Raw genomic sequence first — 25,894 nt, forward strand, 5'->3', positions numbered from 1 at the left:
TCCTTTCTGTCCAAGTCCACTGAGACAAGGGAATATTTCAGCTGCTTCAAGATGGTTGGTAAGTTCCCTTTTAAATAAACTACTCTGAGTAACTGATGGACACAATGATGTACTATACATATATTCCCAGCAAACAGTAGCTAATTTAAACTCTCACGATTTGGGGAAAACTTTAAGATGTTGCGATGCCTCCCGTACACCATTCAGGACCTTAGTAATTTCACGGTGGAGGTTCTCCAAAAGTGACCTTGGACCCCAGGGATCTCAGGGATCCTGTCAGAGTGTCCACCACAATGTCAAAACTATTTCCATGATGATACCGATAGATGTTGTCTTTTTCACTATGTTGGCATCTGCACTGACAGTCAGCAAAAGCTACGGAGGGTAAAACTGCTGACCCCTTAGCACGCATCTAGGCAGTGGTATCAAACTTCCCTAGCAGCCACTGTGTTCTTCAGTGTCATGCATTTGTAGTTAAAAAAAAAAAAAAAAGTCCTTGGTGATGCCGTAAAAACTCAACCCTGGAGCACGTCTTTAAAGTTCTGTGGGATACAATGGGAAGTATGTAAAAAGTTTTCTGCAGCTACCATGTTGTTTTGCAAAGCTGTCTGAGATGGAAGCTGAACTAGTGAACTAGCTGCTTTTCTCATGGAACACCGTTTATGTCTGAAAGAATGACTGACAGCCAATGGTCATTCAGGCTTGGGTATCTGGCAGAGATTTTCATAGAAATAAGTAAGCCTATTGAAGTATTTGTTTCCAATAAAATTCAAGCTTTCGAGCAAAATTGAGGATTTTGGATAATTTGTATTCACCCTTGTGAGCCTGACAGCTTCCCAATACTTCAAGAGTTTCCTGATGAGCCTGGTGGTGAGTGAGTATGATTCATTTGTGGATAGTGCATAGTGAATTGTGGCAACATTTGTAAGGTCTGCATGTCTCTGTGCACCAGTGTTTTCCAAATGACTGATGTACAGTGTTATAAATAAAAAGGCAACTAAAATACTCCTTCTTTCATTACATGTCTGTAGCAGGTTAGATTTTCATTACATACTTCAATTAAAACAATGTATCAAGAGAGATTGAATGTAGAGGCAGATATGAAAATCCACCTGTCCATTAAGTTGGGGAGACAGCCATTAAAGAGAGTTGTAAAAATTTAAAACAATCCATTCTCCTTGCTAAATGATTTTTTTTTTTTTTTTTTTTTGAGACAGAGTCTCGCTCTGTCACCCAGGCTGGAGTGCGGTGGCCAGATCTCAGCTCACTGCAAGCTCCGCCTCCCGGGTTCACGCCATTCTCCTGCCTCAGCCTCCCGAGTAGCTGGGACTACAGGCGCCGCCACCTCGCCCGGCTAGTTTTTTTGTATTTTTTAATAGAGACGGGGTTTCACGGTGTTAGCCAGGATGGTCTCGATCTCCTGACCTCGTGATCCGCCCGACTCAGCCTCCCAAAGTGCTGGGATTACAGGCGTGAGCCACCGCGCCCGGCGCTAAATGATTTTTTAAAATACAGGTAGTTTTCATTTTTGATGTTACCTATGTTGAATGGAATAGGTTTTTTATTATTATTTTAAACAAATTAAATCACTCTTTTAAAGATCTCCCGCGCCCAGCCTCAGTTTCAGTTTCTAATATGGCAAAACACTGATGGATGTAAACCATATAAATGAGAAACCTCTCTGGGGTCCTTAATAATTTTAAGACTGCAAGGGAGTCCTGAGACCAGGTATCTTGAGAACCACATTCTGCAGCACTGTAGAGATGCCTGAGATAGAATTTACTCTAAGCTCATTCTAGGACCTCCTCCTGAATTTCTTATTTAGAATAAATTTCTGATGTCTAGAGTACTCTTATGTATTTTCCTATCTCTCACAGTGCTTAGTTCAGTATTCTACATCTTGTAAATATGGCTTGTAGTTAATAAAATAAAAAAGTTAAATATTAGCTCATTTAATACTTACGTGAAATTTCCCCCTATTATAAAAGCAGAGTGGGCCGGGCACGGTGGCTCACGCCTGTAATCTTAGTGCTTTGGGAGGCCCAAGGCAGGCGGATCACCTGAGGTCAGGAGTTCGAGACCAGCCTGGCCACCATGGTGAAACCTCGGCTCTACTAAAAAATACCAGTAAAAAAAAAAATTAGCCACGTGTTGTGGAGAAAAAAAAAAAAAAAAAAAAAAAGAAAAGAAAAAGAAAAAAGAAAAAAGAAAAGCAGAGTGAAAGGAAGTTCCGGTTACTGAGCCTTCTAGGTAACTTCCAGTAATATTTGTTACTTTGGCATTTTACAGATGGGAAAAAGCAAAGCACAAAAGGATTCCTAGAGAGGGGCATGAGGCTGGGATACAAGACTGTCTAAACTTCAGTCTAGTGTCCAGCCATTATTCGACAGAAAAAAATACAACTTTGAATATTACTTTCTTATGTAAGCTTGCCTTAAAGACAGAGTTACAAAAACTATTCTAATAAGGACTGGGCTAATATATGCTTTACAGATAAAAACATGGAGCTATGGGAAAGAATACAGTATTTCAAGAACTATGAGGGATCTGGTTTGAAAAGGCTCACAGCAATTCCTGGTCTGCAATGACCACATGATACAATGGTAAGGGCAAAGCTTCTGGAATCAGAGAACCAGATCTGAACTTGGCCCGAGGCAGAAAGAAGGGCATAGTGGCCAAAAGGCTTGGACCATTTTGCAGGGAGCCCTAGCTCCAAGTGCTAAGTTCCTAACACACACCCTTAGGTCTTATTTAATAGTGAGTGGTGAGTGGTTGCTCCGCCTGGCCTGAATGATAGAAAATAGTTTGGTTCCTAGAACAAACCAGTTTATGTATATGTTTATAAATAGAAGATTATCCATTGAGTGAAAATCATGCATATCACCCTGCTAAATACGAACACAGTCAGCCGTGGGTTTACCATTCATGGATGGCTTACAATTTAATTATAAAGTATCCAGAAAGAAAATTTAAATCACTGAGCTCAATAAAAGTTAATTATGTATTAACATTTACCTCATCTATATATTCTCAGAATTTCTGTTATTATTATTACAAACCTTCATGGGCTTAACGTTTAATGCCCACAAATATGAACCTTCTACTCAATGTGCCTCACCTTGATCTAAATCCCACCTACTCTTCCTGATTTATTTGCCTCTAAAATAATTACTGGACTGCTCTGACTTCTTCAGTAACTTACCCTTCAGCCAAATTTACGAGTAGCCAATAATTTTCTTTCATATTTATATTGACCATATTATAGAATAATTTCCTTGGAATATTATGAAGTTTGAATACTTACACTGTTTCTGAAGACTTGAAATTCTAGTGTTCTCAAATCTATCTTTGCCACCTTACTCAAGTTAAACCTAAAACAAAAAATGTACACATATTTATTCATAAGCAACATCACAGTTAAGGGGGTGATGGAGTGATTATCAGGTGTGTGCTTTATTTTCAAATTATTGTCTGGCAGGTTTTGAGATCAGTATGACCAGATTTATAGCCTTAAGAAAATTAAAGGCCACAACTTGTAATTAATATTTTGTTCACTTTTTAAAACTAGAATATTTGAAAGGTTTCATCTGCTTTCTCTTTACACATTTTTAGAAGGGAGTTTCACATTACTTTTTCTTGCCTTATATTGAAAGTTTTTCTGGATGCTTCACACAGTATCAACCTAAACCTCCCTAAAACCTTCTCTCAACCGTAGAGATCCAGAACTTCTCTAAGTCAAATCTGTCACTGTATGAGCTGCAATAAGGCTTTTTAAGTAAATACAATACTGATTCAATACTACATAGAAACACCGTGATGATCCAAAACAATACTTACCTGGATACTAACTTATCCACGAACACGGAGGGGTTGGAATATAAAGCCAGGGGAATAAACTGAACATAGACAGGAACATCTGCAGGATTTTCTAAAGTAATCTCTTCTTCCTTAAACAAGAGAAATGAAGTATTAAATGAAAGATTTCTATAGTGAAAGCTAAGAGTAAATACTTTATAACCCTAGTACATATTTCCAAAAACCAACGTCACTTTGAATACTTACTGAGGAGCAGTTTGTATTAGTAAGTGGAAATTTCAAGTGCCGGGGTGAGCTAAGTATGGAAGGCCAGGAGAGCTCGGCAGTGATTTTTGATATTATATTTTTTTGAAGGTCTGTATTTACTTCAAATATAGCACTCAATCTAGAAAAACAATTTGTAAGTCACTGTATCAAAATGAAATATTTGAGTCTTCTGAACATAAGAAATTCAATTAGGCTTATGTACTTGAGAAATTTTTTGCTGGCCCTGAAAAAACACATTTATTCATTCTAATATTTTACTATGCTTGTAATGCTATTTGATGTCTCTATATTGGCACAAAGAGTTGCCAAAATACCTGTCACAGATCCTCTGTTTCTGTACTGAATATGGAAAGGATGATAAATCTTAGGCAGAGTACCAATGACATGAATGTAATCCTGTAAGTTTAGAAAAAACTTTCCAAGTATAAATTCAGTAAGAAAAGCTGGCCTATAGCAGATAACCTATTTAGAAAAGGCAGGCATATAGAGATAACACATGATGTTACGCAGATCCTAAAGGACCTTACATGCCTAGGGGAAAGATCCAGACATCTACAAGCAGGGTGCTAAAAACATGTTCAGTAGAACTAATGAGAAGGCAGTGCATTGCTTGGCATATGGCTTTTACCCCCCTTGATATAAAAACAAAACAGAGTCCTCACACTCAATGAAGACATCAGTTGATGACAGAGGTAAAACCTATGAGGGTTTTGTGCAGATACACGTAAAGTTTTCAGCGATATTTGAGACCTCATCTGAGTATATCCCGACTCAGAAGTGTGTATAAGCCAGTTGCTTAGAACTCAGAACACATTCCCAAAGACACAATATTATAAATGGAGCTGAGATCCCTGGGACTAAACGCTGAAGCATATTTTAACCCCTAATTCTATGGCTGCAGTGTTACGATACTCTAATACTGGTAAGAGTACAGGTTTATAAGACTAGCAGCAGAAATCCTCTGTCACACACACATAACAAAGTAACACAAAGGCGGGATCAGGGAGAATATCACATCCACTGTGCACTCAGGATAGACAGGGAGCCCGGGGTCTTAGCAATGGGGTGCTGGGGACAGAGAGGGGAGGGCAGGCTTTTTGTGGGTAGGAGGTGAAGGGGTTCCTTAGCAGCTGAGTCTAGGGCAGTATTTTAAGTTATTTGGTCATAATTGGACAGTAACATTTGGGACTTGCTTGTCCTTTATAACGTCCACTGTGGAAACACAGGGCACAAAGGAGTTTTCATTAGTGTTCTCTTAGCAAGTCCGTTAGAGGAAGTGTCTTTTTTATTCATTTTAACCAGCTTTTTAAAGTAAACATTCAACTTTCTTTTGCCTTAAGAAAACTTTTCATAGCAGACAGTTCAGATAAACAAATCCTTCAATTATTAATGGTTTGAGAATTCACAGTACTCTTTAATGGGAATACCTTGATACTAACAAATGTATTTCAAACTTGCAGCTTGAGAAGAGCAGTTTCCATCAGTTGCCATACTATCGTTATTCTAGTCAAATTCTTTTCTGAAGTACATGAAAAGATCAGATTTCTATACTACCAAATCAATACATTTTTTGTTTTTGAATCCAGGTGCAGTACTGATTTGTCATTAGATGCACATTTCCTGCCTACCAAAGAAACGCTGTGGAGCCTGTCTGAACGGAGCCCTGTGTGCTCCCAAACGGCTCGGCACTTAGAAATGAAGGAGGTGGGCTGGGCACAGTGGGTCACACCTGTAATTCCAGCACTTCGGGAGGCTGAGGTGGGTGGATCACAAGGTCAAGAGATCGAGACCATCCTGGCCAACATGGTGAAACCCCATCTCTACTAAAAATACAAAAATTAGCTGGGCATGGTGGTGCGTGCCTGTAGTCCCAGCTACTCGGGAGGCTGAGGCAGGAGAATCACGCCACTGCACTCCAGTTTCATGACAGAGTGAGTTTCTGTCTCAAAAAAAAAGGAAGGAGGTATTCTTTTCACAATAAGCAAACACTCTGGTCTTGTACCAAGTGTCTAGGTGGGGGTAAACCTAGAAAATGTTGTCCTTGCCTTTAACAGAGGTCAGTGGTAAGTAAAAACTTTCTTTCCTATGCAAATGGATGAGTCTAAGGTGAATACTGTCGTCATCCTACATAAAGACAACTTCAAATATTTTCTTGGAGTGTAAGAAGTATCTAAAGCACCACAGAAAAGAGAAAAATGACAGTATGTGTATTTCTAAGCAACATACAGTTAAAACGGCAATTTAAGATGCCTCACTAATAACTCTCTGAAAATCAGGCATTCTTTCTTAGCTATAAAGCAAAATAATTTAATATAAGAATAAAACTTAGAAAGCATTGTTTCAAGCTTATAAAGATGGCTAAAATAAACATAAACCACTCACCTATGACCTGAATTTTCCTTTATTCCTGTCCATCCCTTGAACAGGCTTTGATGCAAATCCCAGTCAGCATCCCACATATCTTCCTGCATGGCTACACCAGGCTGCACTTTGGGTTCAGCTAAAACAAGGAAATATACGTTATGACATACTTAACCTGCATCTATACCCACTTGCCAATTTTCCTTTGAATAATTCCTATAGTAACAAAAGACAGCAATGTACTTTAAAAGTGGCAGCCTCTTACTAAAAGAGTACTTTGGGGGAAGTGAAGACACGAGAGAGAACAGCAAGGTCACTTACATTTGGATAGAAAAGGCAGGCCAACATAGCAGTGATCCCCACACTGCAGTCCAGGATCAAAATAAATGTTTGCGATCTATAAAGAGGCACAGGAGAACCATGAGTCCCGAATCCACAGGAGGCCACAAAACAAAACGTTACCGATGGGAATTCTCAAATATAAACATCTTCAAACCTTTGACTTTTTTCCTGGCTCCAAGTCTTCCTTATTCCCCCGCAATCGTTTATAGTAAAATCGCACATCTTCTGACAAAGATCGTATTTGCTGTATTTTTACCTTCTGTGAGAAGGAATTCATAATATTTAAACTTTGATGAACTATTTTCCCCTGAAGGAAGAAAGAAAAAAAACAAACTCATTTGTATATGGTTAAATTTTCTTAAGATCACAAGCTTCAGAGCAGACAAGCAGACTTCTAGGAAACCAAAGCCCAAAAGACATTTTAGAATGTTCATCAGTTGATAATCTCTAGATTGTAATCAAGAGCCAGAAAACGTCACAAAAAAGAAAGTTTTTTTTCTTGCTATGGCATGTTACAGAAAAATCAGGAGGACAAATTTTTGCCATCTTGTGACAACTGCTTGACGTAACATTCACACTTTCACGTCAAGATATTAAGGATGCCAACAAAGGTACAAACAGAGATAGCTTTAAATAAAGGGAATGGTCACTTTCAGTTTGGTAAGCAAGGTTTCTTTATATCCAGGCAAGAATGCCCTGAAATAACTGAATTCTAAAATCGAAAGCCAAATGGGAAAAAAAAAATCACTTTTTTTTTTAAAAGAAAGTCTTTTCATTAGGAAAAATATATGTCATTTGTGTCAAAGAGAAATTAGACATCTTTTAAAATGATGGGTTGTCAAGTATCTTATTAAAACAGCACACAGGCTGGGCGCAGTGGCTCATGCCTGTAATCCCAGCACTTTGAGAGGCTGAGGTGGGTGGATCACTTGAGGCCAGGAGTTCGAGACCAGCCAGACCAACATGGTGATACCCTGTCCCTGCTAAAAATACACACAAAAAATTAGCAGGCATGGTGGCTACACACCTGTAGTCCCAGCTACTGGGGAGGCTGAGGCAGGAGAATCACTTGAACTCGGGAAGTGGAGGCTGCAGTTAGCCAAGATCGTATCACTGCACTCCAGCCTGGGTGACAGAGTGAGACTACATCTCAAAAACAAACAAAAAAATCCCAGCACATAGATGAAACTGTTTAATAACCAGCGATTGCTCTTACCAGTCACAAGCTTCTCTCTGTGACAGAGTACCAAATTTTAAATTAAAAAATTAAATAATTTATGTAATACTCCAGAAGAATTATATTACAATCTTTCTTTTGGCTAAATACAAAATTTTATCTTTTTGTAGATTCCTATTCATCTGAAGAGGTCTCTAAAATGATTAAACCCACTTTTTAAATATGTGGAATAAACAATACAGAGGTGAAGAGAGCGCACAGGAAAAAGGGCAGAATGACCATGAGGCTGAGGCCAGCGATCCTCATTCACAGCCCAGTGAGGCTAAAACACCCGGCAGCCAGCAGAGGGCAGGCGTGCAGCTGCGATGCGGACGGGACCCTCGGGCAGACGCTGCACTTGGCATACTTGGAATAACTACTTCCCTTGTGCCTTGTCTCTCAGGGGTGTGGGGGATCAAAAGAGCGCCCAGATATAAACGCTGCTCTCACAATTCTACTCAAATATTAAGCTATGAGTTATGTGAAATATTTATTCTGAGGTATTGTTTCCAGTCAGCTCTAGTATTCTCCATCTGATAGAGATCTATGATAGGATTTGGTAATACAGAGGTAATTTAGAATTCCAAGCAAGTACCTGGTCCTGCAAGCCACCTAGAGATATCTGAAAGCTTAATCTGAAGCAGTTCAAAACCAACCCCCCCATATCTCACGCTGAAATGTGCTCCCCAGTGTTGGAGGTGGGGACCTATGGAAGATGTTTGGGGCATGGGGGTGGATCCCTCATGAATGGCTTGGTGTGTTCTGACCCTGTGGTAATGAGTTAGCCATTAGTTCACACAACTACTGGTTGTTAAAAAAGAGCCTGGCACCTCCCTCTCCTCTCTCTCGCCATGTGATCTTTGCACATGCCAGCTCCTCTTTGCCTTCCAATATGAGTGGAAGCAGCCCGAGGCCCTCACCAATGCAGATGCTGGGGCCATGCTTCCTGTATAGCCTCCAGAACCGTGAGCCAAATACACCTCTTTCTAAAAAGTAAATCACCCAGCCTCAGGTATTCCTTTATAGCAACACAAATGGATCAAGACCAACATCTTGCTTTTATACACATGCTTTCTCATTTATTCCACTCGTGGGGCTTTTCACTGGGTCATCCGCTGTCTTCTGAACTGAACTTTTCCCTGCCAGAGTTTACGCAGAGATTAAGGACGTCACCGATTGAGAAAGTAATGGAAGGAAGAAACATGGCTCTTCTGGATAAATACCGAAGTCAAGAGTTTAGTAGAGTAAGTACAAAGTGGAATGACAGGAAGATGAGGATTTAATTAAGACCCAAACTTAAATGTGATGAAACTAGTAATTCAAAATTTATATTTTTAAGGAGCTAAATGAATTTAGGTTTTACTGTACAGGTTGAGTATCCCTTATTTAAAATGCTTGGGGCCAGATGTATTTTAGATTTCTTTCTTTTTTTTTCTGGATTTTGGAATATTTACATATATATAATGAGGTATCTTGGAGACAAGTCTAAACGTGAAATTCATTTATGTTTCATATACATTCATACGCACAGCATGAAGGTAATTTTATACAACATTTAAAATAATTTTGTGCATGAAGCAAAGTTTTGACTGAAACCTGTTACAAGAAGTCAGGTGTAGAGTTTTCCACTTGTGGTCTCAAAATGTTTCAGATTTGGAAACATTTTGGATTTCAGATATTTGAGTTAGGGATGCTAAACTTGCATATGACATTAAGATTTTGCAGTGTCTTGTTTCTCTTAACCCACTATTGTCTCCCACCACTAGGATCTGAGACACTTTCACATTTTCCCTGGTATTCCTGAATGGACTGCACCATCTTCTTGCGAAAGGCAGCATCTTCTCCTGGTTTTCCCATTTGTTTTTTCCTTGTTCTCCAGGCTCAAACTCTAAGCCATATTCCTGCCTCCTCCATCCACCCTCTTTCCCCATGCTTGTTTCAGTCTGTATGGCCGCTTTAGGATATAAGCACAGTTCAAATGATTCGCCTGCAATGCCTCTTGCCTATGTTCCCTCTCCATCATTTGTTCCTTCATCTATACATTATGCACTACGTGCCTGCTATTGGGAAGAAATGATCTCTCATCAATTTCCTAGAGGATCTCAGACTCTCACTGGGGAGGCCAGCTTATAAGGAAATATTTATAGCACAATACGAGGCTTGCAACAAGAGGTGTAATTTCAGAGTATTCTAGGATCACACATGAAACAACCAGTATTGTCTGGAGGAGTCAAGAAATCTTCAGGGAGGAGATGACAATGGAATTGAATCTTGAAAGACATGGAGTTCTTTGAAGGGAGGAGAGGAGAAAGGGCATTCGAGGCAGAGAAACAATAAAGGCTTGGAGGTATGAAGGGACTTTACTGTCTCTGCCACAGCCACAGGCTCAAACCTCCCCTTGGCACTTTTCCCCTGGACTCCGGCCAGTCTGTGGGTTGGCCTCCAGGCACTCTATTGTTACTTTCATCTGTGTCCTCTACCTCTTTCTGCAGAGAGCCAGTCTTTAAAGCTCAGCTCTGATGATGTCAAGCCTCTACTCAAAAACTTCATATTCCCATGAACTTAAGTGCATTTAAGTTTTTTCCCAACATACCATTCCATTTTCCCTCTTAAAACTTTTCTCCATTCTTGCCAAACTGGACAACTCACTACTGTCTGAACCCATTTCAGACTTTACTGCCTCTGCATCCCTGTTGAGCTTGCGCCCTGGCCCTGGATTCACATCTCCGCCACCCCCTCTCCATCTCTGTCGGAAGAAATTCGAAGCTGGCTCCCACGGCCCCTGCATCAGCGAGATGTGTGTTTCCCTCACAGCACTTTATTTTGACTCCTCTTAGGGCAACTTCTGCTCTGAATTGTGGGTCCAATTTCCTTTCTAGATAGAAAACTTTTTGAGGAAAAGGACTGTATCTCTTTATATCTTCTAAAGAACCTGGTATAATGTCTTTAAGATAAATGACTAATAAAGAATAACTGACTTTACTGTAAGATTCCAGGAACACAGAGCTAAGGGCAAAGGCAAAAAACGAGCAATAGAAAAATGTGTGTACGAATGGTCTTACTGGAAAGGAAGGTGGAAGAACCATGTGCTTAGGGAAGCAGGTCAGTGAGCCTACAGCAATCACAGCCTTCACAGGGATTGTCAGGATCTGTGGAGTCAAGAAGATGATGATAAGTAAGTATTTAAGACTTAGCCTGATCTTGATAACTACTGCATTATATTTTGGGGTTATCCTAATTTTGGGACTAATATTGACAATAACCAGTTCCAAACCAATATTAAAATCACCCATAGATACTGTTTAATCTGTGCAATGTATTCCATAAAAAGTAACCAAACATTTGCACGGATTTCTCAGCGATTTACTGAAAACATGTAAAAAAGACCAAAAAATGGGGAAGCAATGAAGACAGGTTTTTTAAAATACAAATAATCTATAATTATTTTAAAAAAGAAAGTCAAACTGTATTCCTAAAACAATGTATGTAAAATCCAGCATATCTAGAGTTATATAGCTCTCTAGTTTTTTGATATAGAAATAGACATCAACCTTATTTTTAAAAATGCACTGAACATTCTAGAGTTAGAATCCCATCCCATACTGTTAGTAACTCTCAAAGCTACTTCTCTAGGGTATTTTTCTTAATTCTTATTTTCACCCATATTAACAAAATTTATCTGAATTCTGAAATGTACTTATTTCCGTCATGAGTGATAACCATGAATTCCTCACCTGACTTACTCTCAACAAATCATTTATTATTATTATTATTATTATTTTTGAGACGGAGTCTCGCTCTGTTGCCCAGGCTGGAGTGCAGTGGCCGGATCTCAGCTCACTGCAAGCTCCGCCTCCCGGGTTTACGCCATTCTCCTACCTCAGCCTCCCGAGTTAGCTGGGACTACAGGCGCCGCCGCCACCTCGCCCGGCTAGTTTTTTTGTATTTTTTAGTAGAGACGGGGTTTCACCGTATTAGCCAGGATAGTCTCGATCTCCTGACCTCGTGATCCACCCGCCTCGGCCTCCCAAAGTGCTGGGATTACAGGCTTGAGCCACCGTGCCCGGCCAAATCATTTATTATTAAATGGCCAATTCTGTTTATTTTATAATTACATTTTTTTTTTCACGTGGGAGTTGTGCACACTGAAAACACCTATGAGAGCAAAGGTGGCAACTTGCTGAATTTAGCAGTGCTTGACTTTCCTAAGAGCTTTTAAATATAAAATTAAAAACATTTAGGTTTGGCAGAAATATATCCATTCAAAATCTTACTGAATGCAAAATAAGCTCCACAGAGAGTATTTTAATTAAAAGCTTAGTAACCTTTAGTCCCTTGACTTTGAATGACTCATGAAAATATAAACGTGAGCACTCAGATTAAGACATGATCTCCTGATTTTATCCTCCTTTTCAGAAATGTTAGACCCTGACTGCTCTTTATGATTGTAGGAACAATCAGAGATATCTAACTCAGGACCTCAGTCGGGGTCTGTGTAATGATATAACCATCTGTTTAAGCAGGTTTCTAACAAAGCAATTCTAAACGTGCTAAAGGCATTTTTCTGAAGTTGCTTTTTTAGGTTAGGAAGGTTGGGTTTTATCATAAAACTACGAGCCTAGCCGGGCACAGTGGCTCATGCCTGTAATCCCAGCACTTTGGGAGGCTGAGGCGGGCAGATCATCACAAGGTCAGGAGATCGAGACCATCCTGGCTAACACGGTGAAACCCCGTCTCTACTAAAAATACAAAAAAATTAGCCGGACGTGGTGGCGGGCACCTGTAGCCCCAGCTACTCGGGAGGCTGAGGCAGGAGAATGGCGTGAACCTGGGAGGCGGAGCTTGCAGTGAGCTGAGATCCGGCCACTGCACTCCTGCCTGGGCGACAGAGCGAGACTCCATCTCTGGGGAAAAAAAAAACAACAAAACAAAGAACTACAAGCCTATAAACACCAATCTTCTATAAGCTATTCTAGAAAGCTCAGTTTTTAAGGTAGGAAACTGGTAAACTGTAACTTTATGAGTAAACTTAATTCTTTGTTTTCATACAGACAAGAAAGGACTTATTCAGAAAAACCCCACTGCCACGAATCCCCAAAGTCCTTACCTCATAGTCTGTTGTGATCTGGATGGCTCCATCATGAATCCCCTCTAATTTTTTTGCAGTAAGTTTGACTCTGAAGACTGCAAAATAGCCTGAAGCTAACGTTACCTGTAGATGGTAGAAATGGTATCATTCATTAGCCTTGTTAGTTGAAGCTTCCTATTAAAATGGAAATGAAGGGCCTAGTGATAAAATGACTTACAAATCCTAACATATACCAGCATGACACTGAATTACTGTATCACTGTGTACAAATCTCTCAAAATAACATCCTTTGACAGTTCTCTACGACCCCTGTTCCATGGGCCAGTGAAAAAGCTGGTTCCTGAAGGAGGGAGGGGTGTGGAACTCTTGCTAATAAAGCTCCTCACTCTTCACCCGTGGACCTGTACGGCCAAAGAGGCTGGAGCAGGGGGACACGGCCTTCCCCCAACCTTTCAGGCACGCTGGAGCCACAAGTGTATACACAGGTGGCTCTGCTTCAAGCTGTGGCTGTCACTCTGTAATGTTAATATTCGTATCTTCAGGGCAGCTGAGGTCGGATATAACAAAACACCAGACCTATGGCATTCCACGGAAACGTGTTTGGCAGCACTCTCTGTGTGTAAGGACATTTGCTTTTCCTTTCGTAAAACTGCCCCAAGAAGTTCTATTCTAACCTGCAGATGAGATATCCGGTGCTCCTTCTCACAGAAGGTGATTCTCATCCTTTTCCCAGCAAGTATAAACTCCAAGTTCCCCTTTCAGTACTGGTGAGTGCTGAAACTAATGTATTTGTTTTCTATCGTTCAGTGCTCTCTTACAACCAACTGTAACATGCTTATTAGACAGGTAACAATATGTGGGCAGACTCGCAGTGATCAAACAATGTCTGCCTCAATGATACTGAGGCAGTATCTGGACAGACGTATTATTGTGTAATTGAAAATATTTTCTACCAATGTTCAAGGCCATCTCTTTTTCCCAGTAAACTCGATGAACACAAGGTTAGTTTAGTATCCATGGGGATTTCTCCTGTAATGACACTTGCGTTACAAAAAGATAATTTAAAATTTGTGTCTTATAGAACTTTTTATGACAAGGCAGAATTAAACCCCTTTGGGTTTCAGTGCCCTCATCATAAAAAGAGGGGGTTGAATTACATTACCTATAAGGTCCTTTTAATAGCAAGTAACCAATACTATCATGAACTGCATAAAAATAATGGTGATGTATGTAACACAGCAATGACCTCCCGCTTGCAGTTTAGACAGCATCTTACTTTAAGGAGACAGTAAGAAAGTTTACTTACCGATGACTGGTCTGATAAAGAGGATTTTTCAAACTCTGGCAGGCTTGAAATTATTGTAGTTCTATTGCCTCTTTCCATAGCTACAAGTTCTATTGATAAACCATCTCCTATGATATGCCAACTTTTTATAGCCAACTTTAAAAAAAGATATGAAAATGATTATCACAACACAAACATAAAATCCTTAAATGCGATTTAGAATAAAAACAGGTTTTTACCTCAATTGGATTGCTGTTTATAATTGCAAATAAAATATTACTTGCTTCTGTAGCGCTCAGTACTCCAAAATCTATGAAACGCTCCTCTATTTTGGGGGGCAATACAAAGTACTGGAGAGAGATAAAAGAACCAGATTAAACAAAAAGTCACACTGATGTAACAATATTATGAAGAGAAAGTAACTATATTACAGATGTATTAAAGTTCACCAAAAATTAGCTGGGCATGGTGGTGTGCGCCTATAATCCCAGCTACTCGGAAGGCTGGGCTGAGGCAGGAGAATCGCTTAAACCCAGGAGCCGAGATTACACCACTGTACTCCAGCCTGGGCAACAGAGCGAGACTCGGTATCAAAAAAAAAAAAAGATGTATTAAAGTTCCTATGCTTTCCTATGCTTTATGTATATATGCATAAAACCACACAGTTATACAACATAGTTGAGGGCTTTGTATGAAAAAAGTCTTTTGAGTAATCAGAAATGAAAACAGCCATGGCTTCTGCTGAGCCGCTATTCCTCCTCTGAGGTCACATGAAAGAAGCAGGAAGCTAAACTACTAAGAGAGGTTTAGTGGAACCCTGGGGGATCAGGCAAAAAGCATGTGTTCTCAGCAAGCCTCACCAATGATCGCTGAAACAAAATAACTGAAGCAGGAACGAGACATTAGTGAAGGTCCCTCCAGCTCTAAAATTCTAATCGATGCCAACTACTTAAAGGGCTACATTTCTAGATGTCCTCGCTTTCTTTTTATCTTTCCTAACAGTTTTATCTCTTATCTAAGCTTCTTTCATTGATTACTCTCAAGATAGCTTTGTTTGGATTTTTCCCCCCTGCTTATTTTCTGTACCAGGAGTACCTTCATTGTTTCCTTCTGTATCATATACAATCTTCCAACTTTGCGTCTTTACTACCTTAGTTTCTTCTTTACTATCTGGTTCTCTTCTTTGTCCCAGTATTTCTCGGTTTTGATCATCTCTTCCCTACGTATTTCCCTCTTCACCTTCCTTGTATTCTTCTTTTTCTACCTATCATTTTTCTTCCATTTAGTTCTTTCCTATATTCCCCATTATTACAATAGTTTAAAAGCGTATCCCAGAGAAAGCAGAATGTGGAAAAGATCTAAGTAGAGACTGTAAGTAGAGAAGTCAACTATATCACAAGAGAGAGCTGCTGGAAAGGTAAAAACTGACTAGGAGAATGAGATCAATTTGCAGAGCACAGACAATGGCAAACCATAAGAGTATGTAACACGATTGCCTAATAAGATCTGAAAACATTAAAGGTGGGCAGGGAGTTTAAATGTTAAAGGTGGATAATATACTTACATCTAAAAAGCCTGTGTATACCCGCACGGGTAAATGAAATTTAGAAGCATTGGTAATAAGTAAAATGTTGTTATCTATGTGCATGGATGATGTGGAAGGCATAAAAAGCAGGGTAAAAATGTATCCTGATTCATTAGGAAGAATTAAGACTGGTTTGCTGAAGTTGTGAACCTGGGAAATGACAGAAGAGAAAAAAACAAAGTATCAGCATCACCTAGTTGGTAGACCAGGAAAATTAAAATTATGAGGGCTCCTGGACATACTTTAAACATTGTTTTGGCTTCTTCTGGTAGCAACACATCGTGAATGAGGATCGCAAAACTGAAAGTGTTAGTAAGGTAAATTGGCCTTTCCACAGGACCAGCAGGACTGTCTCGGATGTGAAATAATGTTGCAGCGTGATCAAATCCCAAATAACTATTCAAAAAAACAACAAGAACAAAATAAATCATTTTTATTTCCATATGTTAATTTAAAATCCAAGTTCTTCTGTTGTAAGTATAATTTACATTTAGCATTAGGGACTGTACTAAAGAATTAGAACTATAATATTTTAGTGATTGATTATATGATTTAAAACAATTTAGCCTGCAAAATATTAAAATCTAATATCAAGAACCATTCTCTAATGAATTATATGAATCACACAATTAGAATCAAAGACATATCAACAAAAAAAGCTTTACTTTGAAAAAAATCATGTTTATCAGTGAATTGCAAGGAGCTTCGTTAAAATGAATCTTTGCCAAGTTAAGTATTAAACTATTGGTTAAAGTATAATAGAAAATGAACAACATGTTACTTCCCACTTATAAAAACTTGTAATTCTAGAAGTGTTTATGAATTTACAAAGGAATATAAAGAATTTTGTTTCGAGTGCCAAAATAATAATAATAGTCACTTACATATCACAAACACATGTCAGAAAGGAAATGGTTCGAATCATCTAAATAATATTGTAAAAAATCAGAGTTTTGAATTATTAAGTCTTCATTTAAGCCCAAATCCTATCATCCCACTTACCCTTTTCTTCTAAGAAAGTAAAATATAAACAAAATATAGGAGGTTTTCTCTTTTATAGTTGGGGCTGTTCTTTTAAAAAATGATTCCATCAAGTTTATGTGAACATGGCTAGTATTTCAGAAGGTCATTTAGTAGGAAAACGTAATTTACTGATTAGTAAAAAGTTATAGAATTTATTTTAAAAAGAAACTTACCCATCTAAAACTTCTGCTTGATATGGTATTTCAAGTTTAGAATAACTCTTTTCCTTTGCTTTAACTGTTATTTTCCCAGAAAACTGAGATGGCTTTTTCGCCTTTGATGCTGAAAGGAAGCATTTAAAAAAAATAATCTGTCACCTTTTACTACCAAAGACTTTATGTAAACTGACAAAATCTTAAAAAAAAAAAAAAAGTTGAGCTTCCAAATTGGCCAACAGAACACTTCTACAACATTTTAAATGAACCATCACATTTTTCATACAAAAGGGGTAAAATGTTTTATTTTTCCTATAGTAAGATAAGCAGATAAAGAATTAGCCGGTGAGCATGGTTCAGGAGGCAAAACACCGGACCTAAGCTGCTTCGCTGTAACCACAGGCTTTGGCTCCACTTACAGCAGAATTTTTCATCCTCGGCACTATTAACATTTTAGGCTAGATTAATTCTTTGTTGCAGGGGCTGTTTTGTGTACTGTAGGACGTTTAGCAGCATCCTGGACTTCTGCTTCCTAGATGGCAGTAGCATCCCTGCAGCTGTGACTACTCAAATGCCTCTCCACATTGCCAGGTATCCCCCTGCAGGCACAATTACCCTCCCACTCAGCCCTGCTGATTTACATTTGACCTGAGAAAGAAATCACATTTCTTGTATAGCTAAAGTCTTGCTCTATCACCAATAAAGTACCATGGTATAAGAAAAGTTAAGAATTAAGAGCTCTTACGTCTCAAATTGGCCAACCCTAAAACTCATGGTGTAAGACGAGATAAATCCCCTCCTGTCATCGTATCATATTGTCTTCATCTTAGATGAAGAAAAACCTTTAGATTTTGTAGCAGTTTTAAATAATCCTGGCTGGGTGTGGTGCCTCACGCCTGTAATCCCAGCACTTTGCCAGGCCGAGGTGGGCGGATCACTTGAGGTCAGGAGTTCAAGACCAGCCTGGCCAACATGGTGAAATCCTGTCTCTACTAAAAATACAAAAATTAGCCAGGTGTGGTGGCACGTGCCTGTAATTGCAGCTACTCGGGAGGCTGAGGCAGGAGAATCGCTTGAGCCTGGGAGGCGGAGGTTGTGGTGAGCTGAGACTGTATCACTGCACTTGAGCGTGGGTGACAGAGTGAGACTCTGTCTCAAAAAAATAAAAATTAAAATAAATAAACAAATAAATAATCCCATCTGGAATTACAGAAATTGATTCAGTTGGGTCCAGTCTAGGCACCCATTAGATGGTTCTTTTCAAAGCAAATAAAGAAGCTGTTTATGTTTATCCTCTTAAAGTACTTTAGGAACACTTCCATTTATGTGAAGAATTCATATGTGAGTTCCGCAAATGTATGTCGTCCAACCTCACGACAAAAAAGAACAAAGAAATGGTATGACATATAGTGTTTGACTATGTGCAGACACAGACTTTCCATTTTAAAAATTCCCATTCGGCCTCTTATTTCTCTGCTTGCTAGTTAGCCATCTCTGGATGCTTCCAATTTTTCACTATTTGTTCTGATGTAAGACTGATTACAAGGGCCACATTTAAGCATTTCATGACATTGTATCATACATAGCAAATGAAGTGGTCAAAAAGCTCACAAAAATTCAGTTGAAAATCATAAAGAATGACTTTTGATGAGAAAGATGCTTAAGTGAACACTGTAGAGTTAACACATATATAAGGTGCATTCTAACAATATTAAAAATAAAACACACTTCCTGACTGATTTTCACGGCAATCTCAGAGATGTTTTGTATGGGGATCCACCATGGTGGTGGGATTTTCATATGATATTAAAAACCCACTTCTAAGAAATGTAGCATTGGCTCTTAAAGATGCTTTCCCTTTGCTGTTATATTTAATTTTACATATTTCTTTAAGAAACAATGATCTTAGAGCCCATGATCTCAGAAGAACCAACACTAATGTCATCGCATTTATCTCGAGGAGGGAGACATTCACTGGGTGGTCAATACAGGAGCTAGAGAAGAGTAGCTCGTCACCCTTGCAGAGCACGTGGAGAACTTTCTGGCATGTCCGTGTAGGGTGGGTCCTAAATGCTCTCAGGGGTCAGGAATGACCATTAGCCTCTTTCTCCTCTGTAAGGGAAGACAATGCACCTGGTGATACTGACACGGGTGAACATGAATGTAGTCTCTCAGCAGCATAGAGAACGCTACCACAAATGTAGAAATAACTGTGGCATTAACGCCTTCTATAATACTATTTCTTGACAATTATATCATGAAGTATGCTGCCTATGTGTTTTTTTTTTTCTTGGGAGTCCTCACTGAGCTCACAGGATGAACCCTGAGGCCAGCCCCACCTGCGTAGCTGCTCCAGACCCTCCCTAGAACTCTCCACAGTGAGCAGCAGGCATAGATGCGCTCATGAACACTATACGAAGTGTGCCAGCGTCTGCCTACGTTCATTGATCAAATACTCTCATCCGATGAGGAGCTGAGCTTTACCATGCGGACTCTAAGCAGAGATGGCTTTATCATAAAGCCAAAGTTGAAGCTCTACAGCAGCTACTCACTTGCATGGGTGCCTATGAAAAAAGCCCTGTTCAGAGGTTCAGTTCTCAGTTAATTATCTATATGGTTAAGCAGCCATTAAGTCATTATTTTAAAAATGTTGTGACAGCAAATTTAATGAACGTTTCATGAAAGTAGGCAAAACTGAATAAAAACATGTATAAAAATGGTCTAGTCTGGCGTGACTTAACACTTCAAGTATCAAAATATATACTATACACATTAGAAATAATAGCTAACTGGACAGTTCTATTATTTTAGCTTAAGTAGGGCTACCTGCTTTGCCTATAAAAGCCAATATATGAAAATGTTACAAAGAATACTTTTTATTTTTGCTCTCAAATTCAAACATGCTTCTGAACTTCAAATATATCATAACTTCATAATTAAGATGAATTACAATAGATACATGTTTAAAAGGCTAGCCCAGACTACGGAAATGATTCCAGTCCTAATGTATTTGCTAGTGTTTTTCTATTGCTAATACTGATTTAGCTTTATAAAGCTGTGGTATCTTCTCTCATGAATCAATCAAACAAGAGTTCATGATGGTTTACGGGGCGGGGGAGGGGGAATCAACCTAAGCAGTGATATAAGTTCTGATGGTAAAACAATCTGGATTTCTATATTAAGATGTCAATACAGATGCTTTCTAGTTTACCAAAATAACATCACTCTATCAGAGAGAAAAAGGTGAATACTTGCCATCAAAACTAATGCTCGCAACCTTGGTGTATTTACTTTCTGATGCTTTTAATGTAATTGGTTTAAAGTGTACCGTTATAGCATCATTTTGTGGTGTAGGTCGAACACTCTGCAAAGAGAACAAAAATACATACACGGCATTATTTCAGTCTAATGGTTCAGGTGCCTGATACTTACACTGGAAAGTATACAGGAGTACACTGGAACGTGTACTGGAAAAGTAAAGTGGACTCTAAATTTGAAAAGTTTAACTTATGTTGTCCCTTTAAATGGAGTAGGCCACACTGGAAAAACTTCAAATTAATTTCATCAGAATGTCTTTATAAAAGAAAATGACCAGAGGAGAACAAACATGACACATTGGTAAGTGTAAGAATCTGAAGACCAACTATTACATTGGGTGTGAGTACAGAAAACATTTAAAAAAGGTACTTATTTTCCAAATGAATGACTAATTCATACACCAGAGGAGGTGACATCAAAAAGACTTATGGATCCCTCTTAAAAAAATTCACAATACTGAGGAAATATCTGAACCATACGATGGTGAAGAATAAATATGAACTTGGGAGCTGGTGTCTCAGTGCCAAGGTAGTTCTGCAGACTTCCTTTCTAGCGGCATTTTCTCTTTCTAGACACGGCTCTGCGAGTGGGGCGTGCTGTCCAGGGAGAGGGCTGTACTGCTGGCTATGGGACTGAGCACGGAGGCAGACCACAGGCATGTTCAGCTTGGAAGGCAGAATGCTTAAATAACAACAAACAGAAAAGCTCGTACTTGGAGAGCACGCTTTTTAAAAATACAGTTTAAGGTACAGTTATTTTTTATTTCCTCACTGACACAAAGCCCTTTCAGTTGGAAGGGACCTAAAAGAGTCCAACCTCCTTCTCTGTTTTACTAATGAAATTTGAAATATTGATGTTTCAGTAGCTAGGCATCAACAGGTAGGACTAAAACAAGAATTCCTGGGTGGGTGCGGGGCCTTCACCTGACATCCTGTTGCACAAACATGTATCACAAAATCCTGGTACTGTATACAACTCTTGATTAAAAAATAATCTTCCTTTATAATTACTCTGAATCTGAACCCTCATGGATTGTGCTTGTTGAATTTTGAAGGGCTTTATAAACTTGTCAGAGCCTGCCATTTCCTGAAGAAAAGAACATGGCCCTTTCTGTGAAACTTATCAGGCAAGCCCCTTAACAGGGGCACAGTCAGATCCTGCAAGTCACTATGTTCTTCCCCCTCGATCCCTGCCTGCTCTTTCAGCCCATTTATAAAGGTGAAATCTGCCTCAACGGAACATCAAAGGGCAGTCTCTTGAAGGTGCAATAAGCACCTGAGAAGAGCATGACGAGAGAGAACTATCCTTGTGCCTTGTGTGTGGGATCACAGGGTATGAATCTGATTATATGATAATGATCAAAGATACTGCTGGAGCAGCTCCCTTTCTATTCGTGGGCTAGTCCTGGGCTGTCAGCGAGTGTTCACAGGGTCTGAAATTAAGGCCCTAAGGATGGTTCTGGGGCCTCAGGCTCTCTTGGCATTTTAACTCTTTTTAACTTCCTTCCTTTCTCTTCTTCAAGAACTCCTCAACTGCTTTTGGATCTCTAGCTGGGGCTGGGAATGATTTGTTCATAGAATACTTTTACTTATCAATAAGCTTGCTGTTATTAGCGACATTTAAAATACAAATTTCTTCATTCACTGAAAGATGTGTGTGTGTGTTTTTAATAACAAAACAAAGTAGAGTTTGAACTGTAGGACAAATTGGGAAAAGTTCCATTTGGTTATACTATACTATATTACCATGCTAATACTTTCTCCAAAGAGAGGAAATCAGTACAGAAGTGTATGTGACAATCCAGTGGCATCACTTTATGCAACAAAAGGATGCTTAACTAGAGAGATGTGAGCTTGAGTCAGCTGCCCGTCTACTCTGCGGCTCATTTCTCCCACCTGTAAAAAAAAAAAAAAAACCTGCCTTGGGAGGCCAAGGCATGTGGATCACGAGGTCAGGAGTTCAAGACCAGCCTGGCCAAGATGGTGAAACCTTGTCTCTACTAAAAATACAAAAATTAGCTGGGCGTGGTGGTGGGTGTCTGTAATCCCAGCTACTTGGGAGGCTGAGGCAGAGAACTACTTGAACCCAGAGGCAGATATGGCAGTGAGCCAAGACTGGGCCACTGCACTCCAGCCTGGGCGACAGAGCGAGACTCCTTCACACACACACAGACACACACACACACACACACACACACACACACACACACAAATCCTGAGGGGATGGGTTATTTTCTGAGATCTAATAATCTACAACATTTTGAGGGGATGGGTTATTTTCTGAGATCTAATAATCTACAACACTTTGTGAGTCAGTTAATCTTGGTTTTTTCCCCCACAAATGAGCCACTTTTATCTTGAGGCCAAGCTTTGTTAGAGGTGATCACATGAAACTCTGTAGTTTGCAGAGGACTTCCACAGATATGGCTCCTGAAGTTCCTCACTTGCTCTGCTGAGAGGTGAGGATTGAGAGGTGAAGTCAGCTGGACTTCCAGGGCCGAGTGGGGACTTGGAGAACTTTTCTGTCTAGCTAGAGGATTATAAATGCACCAGTCAGAACTGTGTCTAGCTAAAGGATTGTAAATGCACCAATCAGCACTCTGTAAAAACGCACCAATCAACGCTCTGTGGCTAAACGACTGTAAATGCACCAATCAGCACTCTGTAAAATGGACCAATCAGTGCTCTGTAAAATGGACCAATCAGAGGACATGTGCAGGGCCAAAAAAAGGAATAAAAGCTGGACACCCCAGCCAGCAGAGGCAACCTGCTTGGGTCCCCTTCCATGATGTGGAAGCTTTGTTCTTTCACTCTTTCCAATGAATCTTGCTGCTGCTCACTCCTTGGGTCTGCGCTACCTTTATGAGCTGGAACACTCACCACGATGGTCTGTGGCTTCACTCCTGAAGTCAGGAAGACCATGAACCCACCGGAATTCTGGACACATTTTGGTGACCATGAAGGGACTATTACCAACCGGTGAGCACCATCGGACCCCTTTCACTTGCTATTCTGTCCTATTTTTCCTTAGAATTCGGGGGCTAAATACCGGGCACCTGTTGGCCAGTTTAAAAGCAACTAGCACAGCCACTGGGCTAAAGACACGGGTGTCAGGTTTTCTGGGAAAGGGCTAAGAACCCCCGATTCTTTGGAGTTGGGAGCGCTGGTTTGCCTGGAACTAGCTTCCGCTTCTCCTGTACTTCTGGGTTGACCTGAGGGTCAACAGAGAGCAAAGTAATTCAGCTCCGGGATCCCGACAAAAAGTTGGTTGACTGTGGCCATGAGCGAACTCTCAAAGTTACGTCGCCCAAGCGAGACTCGCCCATCTATCCTATCTATCCTGACCCTTGCCCTCTGGGTCCTAATACCTGTCAGACAAACTTCCTCTCGCCTCTCTTCTCCGAGGCTAGTCCCGCTTCTAAAAACCACTGCCTGTCTCTGGTGCTGTTCTAGTTTCTCCTGTAAGAATGATTTCTAGTATAAACTCCAGGACTCTGTTCCCTCCTTTAGGCACCCGGGCTCACCAATAAGAAAGACATAATTTTTGCCCAAAGCCCCGTTGGGGGGTTGGGGGGACTACCTGGAATTTTAGGATCCCTCCTCAGACTAGCAGGCCTAACAAAAACTATTCCTGAAGCTAGGATGGGGGGAGCCTCAGAAACGATATCCTTCCTATTCATATGATGAGAAGTGATGATAAAAGGCGTCACTCTTCCATCCCTGGAGATCCCTTCCCTCGCTCAGGGTATGGCCCTCCACTTCATTTTTGGGGCATAATATCTTTATAGGACAGGGGTCAAGTCCCAACACTAACAGGAGAATGCTTAGAACTCTAACAGGTTTTCGAAAATGCATCCGTAAGGGCCACTAAATCAGTTTTTCTCAGTTCTCTCTGTGGTCTAGGAGGACAGGCAAGGGTGCAGGTTGAGAATGCGTCATTAAGGGCCACTAAATCTGACCTTCCTCAGTCCTCCTTGTGGTCTAGGAGGAAAACTAGTGTTTCTGCTGCTGTGTCGGTGAGCGTAACTATTCTGATCAGCATGGTCCAGGGACTGCTGCGGGTTCTTGCGCTGGGGGAAAACAAACAAACCAAAACCACAGGCGGTTCTGTCTTTCAGGTGGGAAACACTCAGGCATCAACAGGCTCACCCTTGAAATGCATCCTAAGCCACCGGGACCAATTTGACCCACAAACCCTGAAAAAGAGGCGGCTCATTTTTTTCTGCACTACGGCCTGGCCCCAATATTCTCTCTCTCTGATGGGGAAAAATGGCCACCTGAGTGAAGTATAAATTACAATAGTATCCTGCAGCTTGACCTTTTCTGTAAGAGGGAAGGCAAGTAGAGTCAAATACCTTATGTCCAAGCTTTCTTTTCATTGAAGGAGAATACACAACTATGCAAAGCTTGCAATTTGCATCCCACAGGAGGACCTCTCAGCTCACCCCCATATCCTAGCCTCCCTATAGCTCCCCTTCCTATTAATGATAATCCTTCTCTAATCGCCCCTGCCCAGAAGGAAATAAGCAAAGAAATCTCCAAAGGACCACAAACCCCCCCAGGCTATCAGTTATGTCCCCTTCAAGTTGTAGGGGGAGGGGAATTTGGCCCAACCCCGGGTACATGTCCCCTTGTCCCTCTCTGATTTAAAGCACATCAAGGCAGACCTGGGTAAGCTTTCAGATGATCCTGATAGGTATATAGATGTCCTACAGGGTCTAGGGCAATCCTTCTATCTCACTTGGACAGATGTCATCCTATTGTCAGATCAAACCCTGGCCTTTAATGAAAAAAATGTGGCTTTAGCTGCAGCCCAAGAGTTTGGAGATACCAGGTACCTTAGCCAAGTAAATGATAGAATAAAAGCCAAAGAAAGGGACAAATTCCCTACAGGTCAGCAAACCGTCCCCAGTATGGATCCCCACTGGGATCTAGACTCAGATCATGGGGACTGGAGCTGTAAACATCTGACCTGTGTTCTAAAAGGACTAAGGAGAATTAGGAAAAAGCCCATGAATTATTCAATGATATCCACCATGACTCAGAGAAAGGAAGAAAATCCTTCTGCCTTCCTCGAGCACCTATGGAAGGCCTTAAGGAAATATACTCCCCTGTCACCTGACTCCCTTGAGGGTCAATTGATCATGAAAAATAAGTTTATTACCCAATCAGCCACAGATATCAGAAGAAAACTCCAAAAGTGAGCCCTGGGCCCTGAACAAAATCTGGAGGCATTATTAAACCTGGCAACCTTGGTGTTCTTTAATAGGGACCAAGAGGAACAGGCCCAAAAGGAAAAGTGAGATGAGAGAAAGGCCGCAGCCTTAGTCACGGCCCTCAGACAAGCAAACCTTGGTGGTTCAGAGAGGACAGAAAATGGAGCAGGCCAATCACCTGGCAGGTCTTGTTATCAGTGTGGTTTACAAGGACCCTTCAAA

At 40.3% G+C, this 25,894-nt stretch overlaps 2 protein-coding genes across 2 annotated transcripts in view; both read right to left on the minus strand.

Annotated features, from left to right (window-relative positions):
• Nucleotides 1–25,894, minus strand: part of ANKRD39 (ankyrin repeat domain 39) — a 745,852-nt gene that overhangs the window by 353,384 nt on the left and 366,574 nt on the right. The gene's annotated exons all lie outside the window — the stretch shown is intronic.
• The window catches only part of TMEM131 (transmembrane protein 131), a 256,208-nt gene that overhangs the window by 49,750 nt on the left and 180,564 nt on the right, over nt 1–25,894 (minus strand). Inside the window, exons 12-25 of the mRNA XM_050755189.1 lie at nt 20,395–20,503; nt 17,158–17,266; nt 16,204–16,357; nt 15,941–16,111; nt 14,616–14,726; nt 14,398–14,532; nt 13,110–13,214; nt 11,065–11,151; nt 6,941–7,093; nt 6,766–6,841; nt 6,466–6,583; nt 4,063–4,201; nt 3,838–3,947; nt 3,305–3,371 (exon numbers count right to left, since the gene is read on the minus strand). Of these exons, the coding sequence (XP_050611146.1) occupies nt 3,305–3,371; nt 3,838–3,947; nt 4,063–4,201; nt 6,466–6,583; nt 6,766–6,841; nt 6,941–7,093; nt 11,065–11,151; nt 13,110–13,214; nt 14,398–14,532; nt 14,616–14,726; nt 15,941–16,111; nt 16,204–16,357; nt 17,158–17,266; nt 20,395–20,503 (1,644 nt within the window). The remainder of the gene's footprint in view (nt 1–3,304; nt 3,372–3,837; nt 3,948–4,062; nt 4,202–6,465; nt 6,584–6,765; nt 6,842–6,940; nt 7,094–11,064; nt 11,152–13,109; nt 13,215–14,397; nt 14,533–14,615; nt 14,727–15,940; nt 16,112–16,203; nt 16,358–17,157; nt 17,267–20,394; nt 20,504–25,894) is intronic.

Source organism: Macaca thibetana, chromosome 13 (assembly GCF_024542745.1).
Source record: "Macaca thibetana thibetana isolate TM-01 chromosome 13, ASM2454274v1, whole genome shotgun sequence".
Classification (NCBI taxonomy): domain Eukaryota; kingdom Metazoa; phylum Chordata; class Mammalia; order Primates; family Cercopithecidae; genus Macaca; species Macaca thibetana.